Below are 16,729 nucleotides of genomic sequence, written 5' to 3' on the forward strand. Positions count from 1 at the left end.
CAGAAACAAAACTCATTTCTGAGTAGTATGATGAACAGATTAATGTGTAATTACTTTTCTTCATTTTTACAAAGCTGTAACTAACATGCAGTAATTTTTAATGGTAACACTTTAAGAAAAGCACTTTTGAAATCCTGAGTTAGTAGATCCCGGTAACTCCCGGGCTTCCTTTAGCACTTCCATTAACCTAATGCAGCATTAACCTTGTCAGTATTAACACGTTCCTTATTTTGCAGTGCAGATAGCTAACAAGTGATGAATAAGCACTTTTTTTTTTTAACTTCCTTCTAATGGAGCCCCATTTCATTGAATGCCAGGACAGGCTGCTATTTCATACCATAGTCTATGCATCTCCTGAAGGAGGAGGAGAAGGAACACAAGCAGCAACACTGCAGTTCCACCTGTAACTGACCACTAGACAGATCAGGACGAGAAAAAACCGTCGTAATGACACCCTGTCCTCTCCGGGGATGTCTCTTCCAAACGGGCGCCCCGGGCCCTGCGCCCCAGCATACCCGTGTACCTTTACATTTCAGCTCTCCCCTCGGAGTTACCCTCCACTCCCCCTCACGAAGACCGGCCCAGCGTCACCCCGCCGCCGGGCGCCAGCCCGCCGCGCCGCTGGCCCCTCACCGCCGCCGTCACGACGACTCCCGCCCTGCCGGGGCCGCCACCCCAACCCGCGTCCCGCATTAACGCTCCCCCGCTCTCATCCTCCCTTCCCGCCCTTCCTCTTCCGACCGCGCCGGCCCCCGCGCTGCCCAGCGCTGCCGCCACCGCCTCCCCTCCCGCCCCACGGAGCGTCGGGGAGCGGCGCGGAGGCGGGGCGCGGGGCTGAGGCGGGGCGCGGGCGGCCGCCAGCCGCCGGCAGCGAGGGGCCGCTGCGGCCGCGGTGGCGCGGAGGCCCCGGCAGACGGCGCTGCGCGGCCGCCGCCATCGCCGCTCCCAGCAGCTCGGCGCCGAGCAGGGCCGAGGCGCCCGCGGCGCGGCTTCCCGGGCGCGGGGAAAGGGCCCTGGGCTGGGCCGAGGCGACGGCGGGCGGCGGCGCAGGGTCTCGGCGGCGCCATGGGGAAGCGGGACAACCGGGTGGTGAGTTAACGCGCGGAAGCAGCGGTGGGGGCCGGGCGGGCGCGGCAGCCGCCGCCGGGATCCGCCGCAGCCGCGGCGGCCCCTTCGGGCCGGCCCCGGCGGGGGAGCTGGGCGCTGCCTCAGCCTGGGCGGCCGCAGCGCTGCGGCGGCCTAGGCAGGCCCGCCCGGCCCGCTCCCGTGCTCCAGCCGCCGCAGGGGCGGGCAGGAGGGGGGGGCCGCCGCCCCACGGCGGGGGAGAAGCGGGGGCCCCGGTGCCGGCGGGCCCTGCGCCGCGGCGGGCGGGAGGCGCTCGAGGGCCGCCTGGCTACGCGGCGGCGGGACGGGGGGGACCGGCCGAACCCGGGGCCCCGGGCCGCCAGGCAGCAAAGGCGGGCCGTGCCCCGCGGCGCCGGCCGGCCGCGGTGGGCGCCGCGGGGGAGCGGGGCCTGGGCTGCCGGCGGCCCCGGCTGGGGCGGCCCTCGTCGCGGGCACGCGCGTGCCCGCGGCGCCCCGACAGAACCGCCGGTTGCCTCGTCAAATCCGGCAGCAGAGCCGTGCCCGGTGCCGGCGCCGACATCGGCGAAGCGAGGGCGGTGAAGCTGCCGGCCGGGCCCTTGCAAAAACGGAATGTTCCCGGCGGGAGTTGCGGCGTTCGCTGAAGTCCCGCTGAGCGTCACTGAGCCGTATTGCCTTCAGCCGGGCTACAGCTACACCTCAGCGCGGGGAAATGCCGCTGTACGCGGCGCCCCGCGAACCCCCGCGCAGCGGCCAGAAGGCCAGAAAGGCACTTCGAGGCGCTTGGTTGCAGAGCCTGACTTTGCACTGTTACCGTGTTCATCCCTCCTCATATTTTTCTTTAAACGTTTTTGTACCAGTTAGCCATTCACCTTATGCTTATGTTTCATTTAGGCATTATAAATTTACAATTAATTGCTTTTATGATTAAAAATCAGTCATAATGCTCCCCCCCATTTTTTTGTCTCTTTCCAGCATGTGCTATGAGTTCATACTCAAATCCATTCAGGGAAATGCCTTTGCCTACCTTGGTGGAATAATACCTAACAGAGGTGATGGACATATACGTTATACAAATGGGTAGCGAAGTGCCTTTGATTCCTTTATTGATGCATCAGAATAATGGAGTCTACTGAGAAAGAGTTGACAGTGTCAGACCGCAAGACCCGGCCTATGCTTGAAATGTATTGGCCTCTTGTAATGTTTTTGGGTGTCTATTTATTCTTAATTTTCTTCTAATAGGACAGTTGGGATGCACCTACCAATACCAGCAAATCTTTATATTCCTATGTAAGGTTCATTGTGCCATGATGACTGCTAGTACAGACAAGTTATAATACAGGACCCCTTGCTTCTCTTCTGTGTTCATAGAGCTTTCTACTTGTGACTTCTTTCCCATGTGTCTTCTTCAATACACCATCGTTTTGATTATTTGGAGATGGAAAATAAGTTTGTTTTTATTAAATAATTTAAATAAATTTTCACATCTGCAGGATAGTTGCGAGGCAGTAACAGTTTGTATTGCTTGCTCCAAGAACCCTAGCTGACTCAAGGTGCTTTATGCTTTTCATGAGCATGAAAGCTATGCAACAAATACCTTTTAATAACAGCTCGAGCCAACTGCCAAAAGAAGAAAATGAATGCTTGCAGACAAGCACTTCCTTTACTGAGAGTGCATTTCTGTGCTCTCCCTGGCTAGTGACGTGCAGTTTGGCAAAGCAGTGGAAATACTTCTAAGAAATGTAATTCTTCATAAATCTGTTTGAAATTATGAGAACATGTTTTAAGACATAAATTTCCTAATTGTGGAATATAGAGCAGTATTCAGTCATCATGTGCTTGCTGCTGGAAAGTTAAAGCCACTGAACAGAGGAGGAATCTTCCTGGCTGGTTACCTGGGGTCAGTTTGAGGAAGTAGAAAAACAACACTGGACAGTTGTAGCCTCTTCTGCAGGTAGAGAGACTTTTGTTGGGAGGTGGTGGGGTGTTCATTTCAGGTTAGCCCAGGTAAGAAAGTAGCTAATTTTTATTTAAGAACAGCAAGAGACCTTGTTTTTAGGAATAATAATTTTGTAAGAAGCTAGAGCTTTCAGATATAAGTTCTTCAGTGGTAACCAAAAAGAGTTGATGCATTTTGCTCACTGGAGTAAGCAAGTCATGAATTGCATCTCTGTTGTCTTCTCTAGTGGATCTAGTACATTGAAATCACCTTTGTTTAATAAAAACAGTGTTTAGATACTGCTTTCCCTCTTTGCTAAAGGAGCTCCTTTTCCACTTGAAGCTGAATTCAAATGCAAAATATTTACTCATCGGTAGATCTGTAATATAATAAAATGTCAGAGTTAATAATGTGAATGCGTCTCTTTAAGTGCTCTGACTACTTGAGTGCATGCATCCACCTGGCTACAAACGAAGGTGTCAAGCTGGCCCACTGCCCCATCCCAGGCAGAGCCTGGAGTCCCTCTTCCTGGTCTAAATGTAGCCCCAAGAGCTGAAGACCACCAGCCTGCTCACTGTCCAGGCCAGAAACTCAGCGTTGCTGTGGCCACCGCTTCTGCGGTGGGGGCAACAGGAGCGGGGGCAGCAGCTGATGCTTTTGACAGCTTTCACAAAAAAAAATGGTCACTTACTGTGCGTGGTGGTTTCTGAATGCTTTACTTTATGGCCTGATAAAAAACAGTGTCGGACATATAAGAGCTACACATATGGTTGAATCTTTACTTTGAATCTACAAAATGTTGTACTCTTAAAAAAAAAAAAAATTATCTCAGGTTAGGCAACCAAAGCCACTGGTTTTGACTGTTTAATTTTTTTCTCATCTCCAAACTGTGGACAGTAAGAACAGTGAAGTGTTGGGATGACATAGTGATAAAAGCCCATGAGATAAGGTGGTATATGTACCTTCTTTTTGTGTGAGCAAAATAATACTGGCATAACAAAAAAATTGAAGAATTGTTTGCTAGATTAGAGTTTTTCCATTAATTGCCGAGGTGAATTATGAGTAGTTCTAAGTTTTAAATTAATCTTTTATAACCTATTACATTTTTAGAGTGAATATGAAGAGGAAAGATGGAATACCTCATAACACTGGGGGTTTTGGTTTGATGTTTGTCTTTTTTTCCTCTTTAAAATAGCCCTAAATCACAGAATTTTCGTACATGCATAATTGTAGCAGAGCACCAGCACTTGCTTTTTTTGGTGTTACAGCAAAAAACTTTATGCAGGATTTGTTGAATCTATCATCAGTTTTCCACAGAATTGTAAAGGCATAAGATCAGTTGTCCCAGAGAGTAAGAGCTGAAATTTAGTTACATTTTCCGTGTCCCAAGGAAGAATATTTCAGCAATCATGATACTGTACTCCGTTTGCAAAATCCTTGCTCAGGGAGGAGGAATTATTGTAAAGAACGTGGTCTGTTTGTGGATGAGTTCTTTCTGCCACAGTGTAACTCAAAATTGAGAGCACTTACCTGAGTCTTTCTGCCAAACCGATCAACTTAGTTTTGTTAAATATTTTATATGTTTAGAAATAAGCCAGAATTATTTTTCAGTGAGTGAGAAAAAGTTTCTGTGAAAAAACAAAAGTTGACAGATTTTGGTACTATAGTGCAGCTGATTAATTTTATATTTCTTTTTGTTGTTTCATATTCAAGGCTTATATGAATCCCATAGCTATGGCCAGAGCGCGAGGTCCTGCCCAAAATTCAGGACCCACAATACAAGACTACTTGAACAGGCCAAGACCAACATGGTAAGTGGCAATACTCGTCTGCCCTTCTAACCTTTTGAGTAAAAGATTTGCTCCCTCTTGCTAAGATGACACTGTACCTACCTCCTCCCCAGAATACCCAGTAATACATTTTGAAAGATTCCTTGTTTCTGGCACTGGCCAAGTTCCTCTTTTCTAAATATGTATTCAGTCTCCTCTTTTAAAAACAATAGTATTTCATTTTGAAATGTGTATTTCTCATTTGTCTTTAAGTATTTTGGCAATGGTATCTCAGAAGAGGAAACTGTTGATCATTTTACCTCTTTCACAAATCCTAATACCTAAAGCCTGCAGATATATTTAATTTTTAAAAAAGGAATCTCTGGAAAATCATTTTGCTAGTATATTCTTAGAACACAGTTTACCCTACCCAACAAAATCGGCACTTCAAGATATTATCAACTTGCTTTACATTCAGTCCATTTTGCCTCCTCTCATAAGGCATTAGAGAACATTTTACCTAATTGCAAAGTTAGCTTTAGATCTTTCAGAGGGATTTAGCTACCATACTTATTAGGGATAGGTTACCATATGCATGACATCTAAGATGTTTTCATTCTTCTTTCTGTTGGAAGTTCAGCCAAAGCTAAACTTCAAAAAACCCTACAAAAAGTTAGACACTGAATAAGGTATTTTTAGCTGTGAAAATTGTGATCTATCATCCTTTTTTATGCAGGGAAGAAGTGAAAGAGCAACTAGAAAAGAAAAAGAAAGGATCCAGGGCTTTGGCTGAGTTTGAAGAAAAGATGAACGAGGTTGGTAGTGTTATTAGTTTGTTAATACTTGATTCTTCTTATGTTATATGCTACTTTTCTTCCATTATCATTAATGGCAGCAGGTACCCATATGATTTCACTTCACTCAAGCTTTTAATGAGTAAATGTTTTGTTTCATTTGTATCAGAAGTTAAGGTTACCACTTAACCAATGAAGAGCTATTCTCAGTTCGGAGAAACACTATCTAAAAAGTTTTGAAAATTGCTGCTGAATAAAACTTGAACTTTTCATAAATGTAAACATAGTTATACAAATACATATGTTTATATTAATAAATTAAACTTGTGCATTTTCTGGTATGATAAACCAAAGTCTGTTGTGCTAATCTTCACTTGTTTAAGGTCCCACAATCCAAATATATTGGAAGGAGGTGTATTACTGGAAACAGACATCTTTGGCAGGGAATGTACACATACTGGAGAAGGCAAAAAGAATGGCCTTCAATACACAGATAGGACTAGGAAGCACTTCCTTCTCTCTCATTTCAAGCTGATTACATTCCATACTGGTTCCCTATAAATGCAGCTGCTCTGATGCTTGTGTTCCTTGCCCACTGGAGATCAGCACGATATAAGAAGGTTTCACATGTAACTGCTGTTGCATACATAGGAAGAAATCAGTATATAATGAATTTAACTGTTCCTGTTCTTTCTTGGGTTCTGGTATCTTGCGATAAGCTTCAAACAGTAGTCTTCATCATTGTGTGTGTTTCTAGTTGAAGAAGATTATGCTCCCCCTTTGTTTCTGGAAGGGCATAGCACCTGTAGTACTTTTGCTATACTATTTTGCCTAAGAAGTTTTACCAGTATTTGGAGGGTCATACTCAGTGTGCTATTCGGAGAGGATCAGTTGTTCTGCACTCTGTGAGTTTTAGCTCGGTGAGTTTGGTTTAGTATTCTATCATGTTCCTTTCCTGCTTTTATCTTTGCTTCATTGTGAAATAATTGAAACTGTCATGGATACAAGATAACAGCCTTTCAGTATGGCAGAAGGGTAGGAGGGGATGCATGGAATCGTGAAATGGCCATGAGTTCTTCCTAAAGTTCCTAAGAACTAATCTCTGAACGGTTTAAAAGATTACAAGTCTCTGAATGAGGTGCTCTCTCTCCTAGTTTACTGACAGATGTTGTGCTTTTTTGTTTAAAACATTAGACTAGCACAGTCTTAAAATAATTTAAAGAGAATGCCTGCCTAATAAAGCACAGGCTGTGTTAACCCCTCAGGTAGCTCTGGGTAGCTGGTGTATCAAACTACACAACCCACTGCAATACTGCTGCCTTAGCCCATGGAAGCACGTTACGCACAGCACTGTATCCTGGCTAATCTGCCGTGTCTCTCAGCAGCAGTGTTCAGCTAATTCACAGTATGCTGACTTGGGGATCTGTGTTATCATACTTCATCGCACAGGTATAATCGTACTTAATTCCTGATACTTCTGTCCCTTCAGCACAATATACAGATTATCATTGCTTTGCCAATACGATACAAATACAGCTTCATTGTGAGGAAAGGGAGGATCGGAATAATAGTAATGAGGAAGGGAGCGCGTGATGTGTCTGGCGTGGGAAGCAGGAATAGTGCAGATTGAAGCTAGCAGCCTCTCAGTCTGATGGGGGCGGATTGGATGTTTCAGAGCTCTTGAAGGGGGGATTTTAGGCAGACTAGAGACCTTGTGAGGGATTGAAAAGGAGGAATGAGAGGAAACTTTTATCCATGTGATGTGCTTGGCCTAACCAAAATAAGAGCATTTCTATGAAGATGTGTATAATAATGTAATCTAATCATCATTGACGCCAACAAGGCCCAGAATAGACACCCATACATTGAAGAAGGGCCAGGAGAATTTGTCTTGAATTTTTTTCTCAGGTGATTTTAAAACTAAGACAACATAGCAATTTTTCTGGTAGGGTACCCTGGCTTTCTAAAGTGCTGCGGCAAGAACACTGTGATACAAAAGCAAAAATACCATAATTGATGACCTTCAGGGTAAATGACAATCTCTTAGATCCAAATAACTTGAACATTAAGGTGTGAACTAACATGGTATTTCAGTTAATATTAATCTTCTGTAAAATCAAATGCATTATAGCCTTGGTTAACATTATCTGTTGTTTATTTTCTGTGGGTTTTGTGAAAACTGTAATGTCAGGTAGGGGACAGGATTTCAAAAAAGGTCTCTTAAAAAAAGCTGTTTGGAAATGATGCTCAGGTCACCGTTTCTGTTTGGTTTTGTTTTCAGAATTGGAAGAAGGAACTGGAAAAACACAGGGAGAAATTACTGGGTGGAAACGAGAGTTCCTCCAAAAAGAAAGAGGTAAGTTATTTTCAATTTCATACAGTCTGTGTTTGGAACTGGATTTATCATTGATGCTGCCAATACAGAATGCCATAAATACATTTTAAAAGCCAGAATCAAAGTACATAAACCTAAATGCACAGCAAAAGAACATGATGCCAGAGTAACATTTGTTTTATTCTATTTTTAAGAAAAAGAAAAAGGAAAAGAAGAAATCCAATAGGGTGAGCAAAATTTTCAGTCTTCTGGGCTTTTTTGCTTTGGGGTTGTTTGTAGTTGTCATTTAAGTTCTCTTGGAAAGTGAGAGTATAGCTGTAATTTTGAATTTAGTTGTTAACTGATTTTTATTTGAGAGGGGTGGCGTACATTCTGTACAAGGAGAATTTTACTTCTGCTTAAAGGGAGGAAAAGAGCATTAAATAGATAATATTAAAAAAAGTTAGAAGTGACTTTTTACAGTTTTATTTAAGAAACTCTATGTAGACCAGCTTCTTGGAAATAAAATTCCATTGATAATACTTTCCAAAATAAGACATTTTAAAGGGAGTGTTTGGATGGTCTTTTGACTATTTGCCAGACAAAAATGCTGCATCTCACAAGCTTCACTTTTTGTTGTGTTTGGTCAAGTTGTCTTCATCTTCCTCTTCTTCATCAAGCTCTGATTCTTCCAGCAGTTCATCTGATTCAGAAGATGAGGTAAGAACTAACTTACCAGAATTGAACATGTTTTGTTCATGAGGCTTATTTAACACAGATTTTGGTAATATATTTTAGAATATTGTTTGAGGGCTTGGTTTGCATAAACCCATTCAATTTTTATGCATTTGTTACATAAAACAAAGTTGTGAATTTTAGGTATGTATCTGTTCAAGAATTTCTTGATGAACACTATAAATTTTGAGCAGCCAGCTTTAAACTGGATCTATTTCTGTTTTAACATTGAATTGTATGCTTTTCAATAGAATCCCCCATCTAATCATAAAAATGCAAACATACCATTTTTACTTTTTAGCAAAAATCTTTGTTACAGATAATCAGATTCTACAGCACACATCTAAATACTAAACAGAATCTAGAGAATCTGGATTTTTCACCAGTTTACGTTTTTTCAATGCAGAAGAGTTATGAAGGTCCTCCGCTAAAGGAATCAATTGTAGTGTACTTTATTCCTCAAGAGAACGTGATAACATGTAGGAATTTGGTGTTCCCTATTCTTTATATTTAATGTAAGTCTTTCATTTGAATGAGAATAAATTCAGGGTTGTGTTTTTCTTTTTTTCCTACAATATTTGTGGATAGGATAAAAAGCAAGGGAAGAAAAGAAGGAAAAAGAAGTATCGCTCCTCACGGAAATCTTCAGCAAGCTCAACTTCTGAATCCGAGTCAGACAGTAAGGTAAATATGTAGATGTGTTACCCTTGGGAACTTTTCTTGATCAGTGTTATAAAGACATAAACATTAATAATAATAGCTTGTCAGTATTTTTTTATCTTCCAAATTTAAAGCCATACATTCTTACGGTAGCCGAGCCGTGCTTGTATCTTCCAGATGCAAACAGGAATCTACCTCCACTAGCCACAATACCTGGCAGAAATTATTTGATCTTTAGAAAATGAACATGCTTTATTCCAGCAATTTTTAGCTATTTTTCTGATTTCAAATATATGCAGCTTTTGTGCTGCTCAAATGTTTAGTTTTAATACTATGTTAACACCTAACAAAATAAAATGGTCTGTGAAATTCTTGTGAATATGCTATTTAATTGAACACTGGCTGTGAAAATACAGGTATTGCAGGATATCAGTGGCCAGAATATTGCCTTTTAAATATCTGTGAACTGAGTAGTTTCCTTTTGGAGAACTGAGCCTTTCCCAAATGCATATTAAACTGAGGGTGTCTTTTCCCTTTTCTGAAAGTAGAGCAATGTAGATACCCGGGCTTACTGGATGAACAAAAAGGTGGAAAAGATATATAAGGCAATTTGTTCTGTTATGTTAGAATTTTTCTGTGTTACAGTGGATAGTACCTGTACTTCTTGCCTAAATATTAATAATACAGCGAGTTGTTAAGATTCTGTGTGTAGACTTTATCACAGGATTTCACTGGAATACCTAATTCAGTGTGGTATAAATTGTGATGAATCACTGTTTGCATACACCTACTAAAATTTGTGCTAAAGGGAGTTTGAAAACTTTTGTTACCCTTACTGCTGAAATTGGAAGGCAGAAAACTTCATGGAAATACGTGCTTAACCCCTGCCTGATCCGTGGAGATGGGCATGGATAGAGAATAAAGACTTCAGACTGTTATATGTTAGAAGATTTTATGTGTGATTACAGTAGCCGTAGCTGGTATCCTTTCCAGAGGTTCACTACGTGTACTGTAAGTACTCTATTCCATACAGACCTTTTCACACTGCTGGTTCAGGAAGTCAGCAGCTGCATCAAAATTATGGCTTTTTCATAGTTTTCCTGTTAACTGCAAGGTAGAAAGAGCAACGCTGAAGAACAACCTTCAATAGATAGAAAAAGACAATGGATCAGACTGCTTTTGGGAGTTCTACCTCTTTCCTGAAATAATTTTGTTGTGGTTTATGTTTTTCTTCCTATTTAGGACAGCACAAAAAAGAAAAGGTCAAAGGAAGATTGTGAAAAAGAAAAGGTATTTTTACTCTCGAAATACTTATATCAGAACTGCTTTTGACATACATAACAGAGCACTCTCTCTCTTTCTAAAAGTCTCTTTCTAAATGCCTCAGTTTACACCTATGGAAATTTTCTGTCCAAAACTGCACGCTCAGAAGGTATTCAGTACCCCAATTTTGAGGTAGACATTTAGTTGGGTTCAGCTCCTGTTTTAGTAATTGTTAGTGAAAACTGCTGAATCTGTTCTTCTTCTGAAGGTAAATGAAAAAAGTATCTAATCTGCTGTAGTAGATCAGCTGCATTTTAGTATTTTGGGTTTTATCTTGAGGAGTCACACTGAGCTAAAAATATGTGTGGTGATATTTCAGTGGCATGCCTGGTAGGATACTGGCTTGTTGCTGTAAATTAAGGAGCATCAAGCAGAGGATATATTTATCTAAATGTAGTCATAATTATAGATATTGTACTTACGACGGCTTTGAAAAATTGCAAAGAAAAATGTATTAGCTTAAGAAAAATTACCTTATTCTGTTTTTTCTCTGAACATGAAAACCCTTTCTCCTTCGCACCACCTCACCATTTTGTACACACATCTAAGGACCATCTTCCATCCATTATGCTTAATGCAAATAATCTTGTTGACTTAAATTTTAGTTATTTGTACCCTATGTGTAAGCTAACAATGCTTTCAGGGTCCACCCTAGTCTTTCTCTCCAGTTACCTCTCTCATCACATCAGCCTCTACTACTGCAGTCAACGGTATTGACTTTGATGTACAAATTCTCCACTGCAGAAGGCAAATGTGTTGATTCCCCCCCCCCCCTTGCTCCTGCTTCCATTTCCCAGTTTCCATTTCCCACAAACTCCTTTTGAGTAGCTTCTCTTCAAAGACCAAGTGTCTGCCATAGCCCCTTGTTGTAATGCTACTTTTGCACATCTTCTGAAAGCAAAGGGTATTTGGGGACTAGAGGTCTTCCCCTACCTGAAGATCCTCGATCTCTCAAATGGGCTGCCTCATGTGTACTTTTCAGAGTACTTTTGGGAAAGGATTGAGGTACCTTTAATAGGCTAAATAGCACAGCTGAGGTGTGTGATCCCACCTTGCAAAAAAGGTGATTAGCAAGATTTTTTTCAGTTTCTGGTCTTAGAAATTGAATGGAAGAAAGCAGTTTCAGTCTTAGGAACACTTTCCCTGGTCCACCTGCAAAGGGTGGGGAAGTAGCTCATCAGAGAAATCTCATGCAGCATTAAAAATTTTAAAAATAATAAAGACTGTCCTTTAAATATACTGAGATTATAGATGAAGTATTGAAGTGCAGCTGGCAGGGACAGAATACACAAGGAGGTTTTTCTTTCATCAACAAAGCAAGAGGCTGAAGCTGCAGTGTTTGTATGCACATATTGAGAAATAAGAAGCACATGGACCTGTTGGAGCAAGCCCGGAGGAGGGCCGTGAAGATGATCAGGGGGCTGGAGCACCTCCCCTGTGAGGCCAGGCTGAGAGAGTTGGGGTTGTTCAGCCTGGAGAAGAGAGCCTTCCAGTACCTAAACAAGGCCTGCAGGAAAGATGGGGAGGGACTTTTTACAAGGGCATGTAGTGATAGGACAAGGGGTAATGGCTTTAAACTGAAAGAGGGTAGATTTAGATTAGGCATTAGGAAGGAGTTATTTGCTCTGAGGGTGGTGAGACACTGGAACAGGTTGCCCAGAGAAGCTGTGGCTGCCCCCTCCCTGGAAGTGTTCAAGGCCAGGTTGGACGGGGCTCTGAGCAACCTGGTCTAGTGGAAGGTGTCCCTGCCCATGGCAGGGGGGTTGGAAATAGATGATCTTTAAGGTCCCTTCCAACCCAAACTGTTCTATGATTCTATGATCTTCTTTTACTCATCAGTATTTAAAAGTAGTGAAACATTTTATCTTCAAATGCTTACAGCTTCATTATTTATATTACAACATTATCAATGTTATTATTTAAAATAAGTGACTATACTGTAGTATTATCCCTTGCACTTTTAGAAGGCTGCTGTATCTTGGTAACAAGAGAAGGGAATATACAGAAAAAGATTGTTTCCCCTAAAAGCATTTTAATAGTAGGGTAATTTCTTGATGATGAGTAATTAGTTTAATGTCAACAATATTTAAAAATATTTCACAACTTAGAAATAATTCGGTCTAAGTTTTAAGCAGAAGTTTTATAAAATTCAAAAGGCCTGACTTTACTCACAAATATATTACTTGGTGTAGGAAGGTAAAAATCACCCCAGGAAAAGGAAGAAAGCCGATCGTGGTGATGGACCTTTATCATCGGAATCCTTATCAGAATCGGATCAGACAGAGGAGGTCAGTGTGAAACCTCAATTTCAGATCTTATAATGCTTTTAGCTTACTGATTCACATGAGTGAATGAATGAACTAGCTTAGATTTAATATACTGTTGAAATTCTTCTGCTCAGTACAGCTGAATTTGAGTGCAACAGATTCAAAAGTGCTTGTATTTTTCTCTTTAATAAAAACTTTTAGTAAGAATTGTTTAGTACAGCTCCTATCGCCTACAAGTCATTTTGAATTCATTTTCTTGAAAATTTTCATATTTTTATGGATATTTTAGAGCTCAATGAAAATGAGGCTAAGTGAATGGTGTGGTGTCCTTCACAAGATTTCTCTGATGTTTGTGAATAGATTGGCAGATTTCAAGATGGCTAAAATTTTTTGGCTCCCTTTTCCAGTGAATTAAAATTTTTGGGCTTAACAATCTTACTCTCAGCCTTGTGTATATCTATTTTGAGGGTTTGTATTCTTGTAGGATTAGAACATTTGGGATGGCTTCAATGTGTTGTGTTTTTTCATTAAGAATTTTTGCCACATTGTTAGCTTATCAGTTTTACCTTTGTAATTCTGCTGTTTCTTGTTCTGCTGTGCATTAAAAGCAGAGTGTGTTCCCAAATCAGATTTTATAGGATAATGCATATTCTAGAATATAACACAGATAATCAGTGTTTCTTCCCAGGGTATTGTTCAGTATGTTCTGCCACTGTTGTGCCATCATTCATTTATATGCAACAAAAGCTCAAACTTTTATTTAAAAGAGCATTTCCAAAGCTTCTCTCCTGTTACAATTTATTTAATTTTTTTTTAGGTGCAAGCAAAAAAGAAGAAGAACAGTGAGGAAAAAGAGAAAACAGCAAGTATCCTTCTTACTCAAACTGTAGTTTTAGGATATAAATACTCTGTACTTGGTTGATTTCCAATTTCACATGTTTCAGTAGTACAAATGCTTTATAGCAAAAGTTTACTGTTACATAAATGTAAATTAATAGTTTCTCTATTTACCTGCTGCAGTCACTTTTTCGGTTGTTGAATTAAAGGAGGAATTTGTCACTGTTTTACCTATATAGATATCTATGATTTATGTAAGTTTAACACTTCCTGTAGCATATATTTTACTCTACTAGTTTAACCTACTGGAACTACTAATCTCTGTATCGTATGAGGTAGGGTAGCAGTTTGCCACACAGACATCAGTGTTGGTCCTTTGTCATGTTGTGTATAGTTCTTCCTTGGTAAGCCCCCTCTACCACACCATGGGAAGGGCCATAGGGCATAATCGCTGCAACATCTACATTAATATAATTCTTCCCCCAACCAAATAAAAAGCTGTCAACAACCCGTTACTTTTCTCAATTTTCTTGATTTGTTTCTGTTGGTAAAAGTGAGAGGAAGGTTCAGCAGGGATTTATATAGAGCCCAGATTCATCACATGTACCTGAGGCTCCTCATTTAGGAGCATAGTGATTTTGAGACCCTAAATGCCCACTCAAGATGTCTGTGTATCTTTCTGTCTCCCCTGTCAGCAGCAGTGTTCCTAATTAGACATCTCAGTTGTCTAGATGAGTTACGGTGAAGGGAAGTTTTACATTAGTCACGTAAAAATACAAGCATAGGGGTATCAATACACATTTTCCATGGAACTCGTTTGTTTTTCCATAACCATATAAGCTGTTTCCCATAAAATTTCTAGTGACTGATTGTGGTTTTTTTCTTAGAATTGTGTGTGTAAGTAATATGTATAAAACAAAGCTTTTATACCAAGATTGTTTTCTTGACACAATGTCACACCTGTTCAAGAATTCTGCTTGCAAAAAGACAAGATTATCTCTCTCAGCTTCTGTATTACAGTGATAGAGATAATAACTTGAGGACTGAATACAGTGGGGTTAATTGAGTGTATTCACATTTACAATTGAGATCATAATTGTTTTATTTTAAATGAGGTGCAAGTGCCGGAGACTCTAGCCAAGTGTAGTTGAACTATTTAATTTTGCACAGTAAATAGAAGCACTTACTTTAAAATACATAAACGTCCTAGTTATTCCCACACACATAAGATGTCACTGCTTGTCAAAGCACTTCCATATTACTTTCTCAGAAATCTATAAAGCACTGAAAATCATTTAAAATATTAGGAAATGTAATCATGACTGTGATGAGAGGTGTGAAATAGCCAGACCATGATGGAGATCAATTTAAGACTGCTCGTAATAGTGCAAATTACTGGGTAAAATGTGAATTTTCTTTTTGTGATTTCTCAGTAGGCTTTTATAGAAATCTCTTTTGAAATGTCTTTGTAAAGATGTCCTTTCCATGTTCTCATTTTGCATGAGCAGAATTTAATAGATGGCAATTTTATTATATAATAACTTCCATTTAATTTTATTATTTTTTTAGGATAAAACAAAAAAGAGAAAGAAGCACAAGAAACACGGTAAAAAGAAGAAAAAGAAGATTGCTGGTTCAAATTCGGATTCAGAATAATATTTTAAAAAACCAAGACTATCAACAGAAGTGCAATGACTAAAGGAAACTTAAACTGTGAAATAACAGCAAACTTTACCAAACTGCATGAGATTTCCTGTGTTTTAGAAATACTCCTAATCTTTCAGTAGCCAGCCTGACGCAGCTGCGCTGGGAAAGACCATTGTTATTGCCTGCTGCTTAATACATGGGGTACAACTTTTCTAAAATTCCAGTGAGCAGTGTTAGATGTTTGAAACCATATGAGATGGTAGTCCAGCTGAGGTGTAAAATATTGGAAAATAAGAGTTAAACTTCTTAGGTAGTAAAAGTAGTCTTTTAAAGCATTAGTAATAGTCTTTATTTGTAAATCAGGACAAATAAAATCCCAAGTTCATCCTGCAGGTTAATATTATACATAAACTATTACAAACTGGTGTCTGCTAATGGCATTTACAAAATGGGAAACTAATTATAATGTTTAAAATGCTGCCTTTGTAGAAATGTTTATCATCTGCCCCATTACTGTCTTCATGCTTATGAGAAAGGGAATGCTACCATTCTGGCTAACTGAATAGGGTGCCTTTGCCTTTGGTTCTTGCAAATCTCTGCTATTTTTAAGCCATGCAGCATCTCTGATTCTAGGGAAGCCAGAACTATTGTCAGCAGACGTTTTCTGAATAAGCAGTTCTGGGCTTCTAAGCATGTGCTTCTGCATTAAGCAAGAGCAATGACATGTTGCGGTATGACTGACATTCAAAACCTGAAGATTTTACCTCTGCTTCTTTGAAATAGCGATAGATCTTTGCTAGTAAATATGCATATTTTGTTTAATGTACTTTTGGTTTAGTTGAACACTTCTTGCAAACACTGGTAGCTTTCTTTGCATTATCTTTAGAATTGTTTTGCATGATTTGTACTATTTTTAAATTAACAAAATGCAGGTAATAGTTTGTTGTAACCAGTTCTATTAATTACGTTCCACATGCAGAGTTTCATGTATGTATTTAGTTATTCTTATAGTTAAGTTCATTGCTGTGTTTAAGTGCACACTTGCTGAAGATATTTAGCATGTAAAAAGCAGGGTTTTGATACCTTAACAGCTTCATATTGAAGCTGATTTTACTCTAAGCAAGTTTAGTGGCAGACCTGTTACGTGATGTGTCTTGTTAGATAAAAAAAACTACTGCCAGAATCTCATTAAAGATACTGTTTAAACAGTTTGTATTTATATTTTTGTACTTGAGGGCTACAGAATGTTGACCTAAATCATAAAGCTGTTTTACTTCAAATTAATTGCTTTAGAAATTGAAAAAACTTTTTATAAATTAAATGTGCACACAGTAAGACACAAGCAACCATTCAATTTTAGG

General features: G+C 40.2%; 1 protein-coding gene across 4 annotated transcripts; it reads left to right on the forward strand.

Moving 5' to 3' along the window:
- Positions 1-899: 899 nt before the first annotated feature.
- FAM133B (family with sequence similarity 133 member B) lies at positions 900-16,576 on the forward strand. Of its 4 annotated transcripts, none has more exons than XM_074864577.1 (11): positions 900-1,089; positions 4,736-4,833; positions 5,528-5,606; positions 7,867-7,941; positions 8,115-8,147; positions 8,551-8,619; positions 9,223-9,318; positions 10,537-10,584; positions 12,810-12,905; positions 13,702-13,750; positions 15,291-16,576. In XM_074864577.1, exons 1-11 carry the CDS (start codon positions 1,066-1,068, stop codon positions 15,293-15,295), a joined length of 672 nt encoding a protein of 223 aa, XP_074720678.1. In that variant the 5' UTR covers positions 900-1,065; the 3' UTR covers positions 15,296-16,576. The 4 variants fall into 4 exon arrangements, with proteins under 4 accessions (XP_074720678.1, XP_074720660.1, XP_074720663.1 ...); XM_074864559.1 differs by having other exon boundaries at positions 13,702-13,746; XM_074864562.1 differs by lacking the exon at positions 15,291-16,576 and adding an exon at positions 14,691-15,271.
- The last annotated feature ends 153 nt before the right edge of the window (positions 16,577-16,729 follow it).

Source organism: Strix uralensis, chromosome 1 (genome assembly GCF_047716275.1).
Source record: "Strix uralensis isolate ZFMK-TIS-50842 chromosome 1, bStrUra1, whole genome shotgun sequence".
In the NCBI taxonomy this organism is placed as follows: Eukaryota; Metazoa; Chordata; class Aves; order Strigiformes; family Strigidae; genus Strix; species Strix uralensis.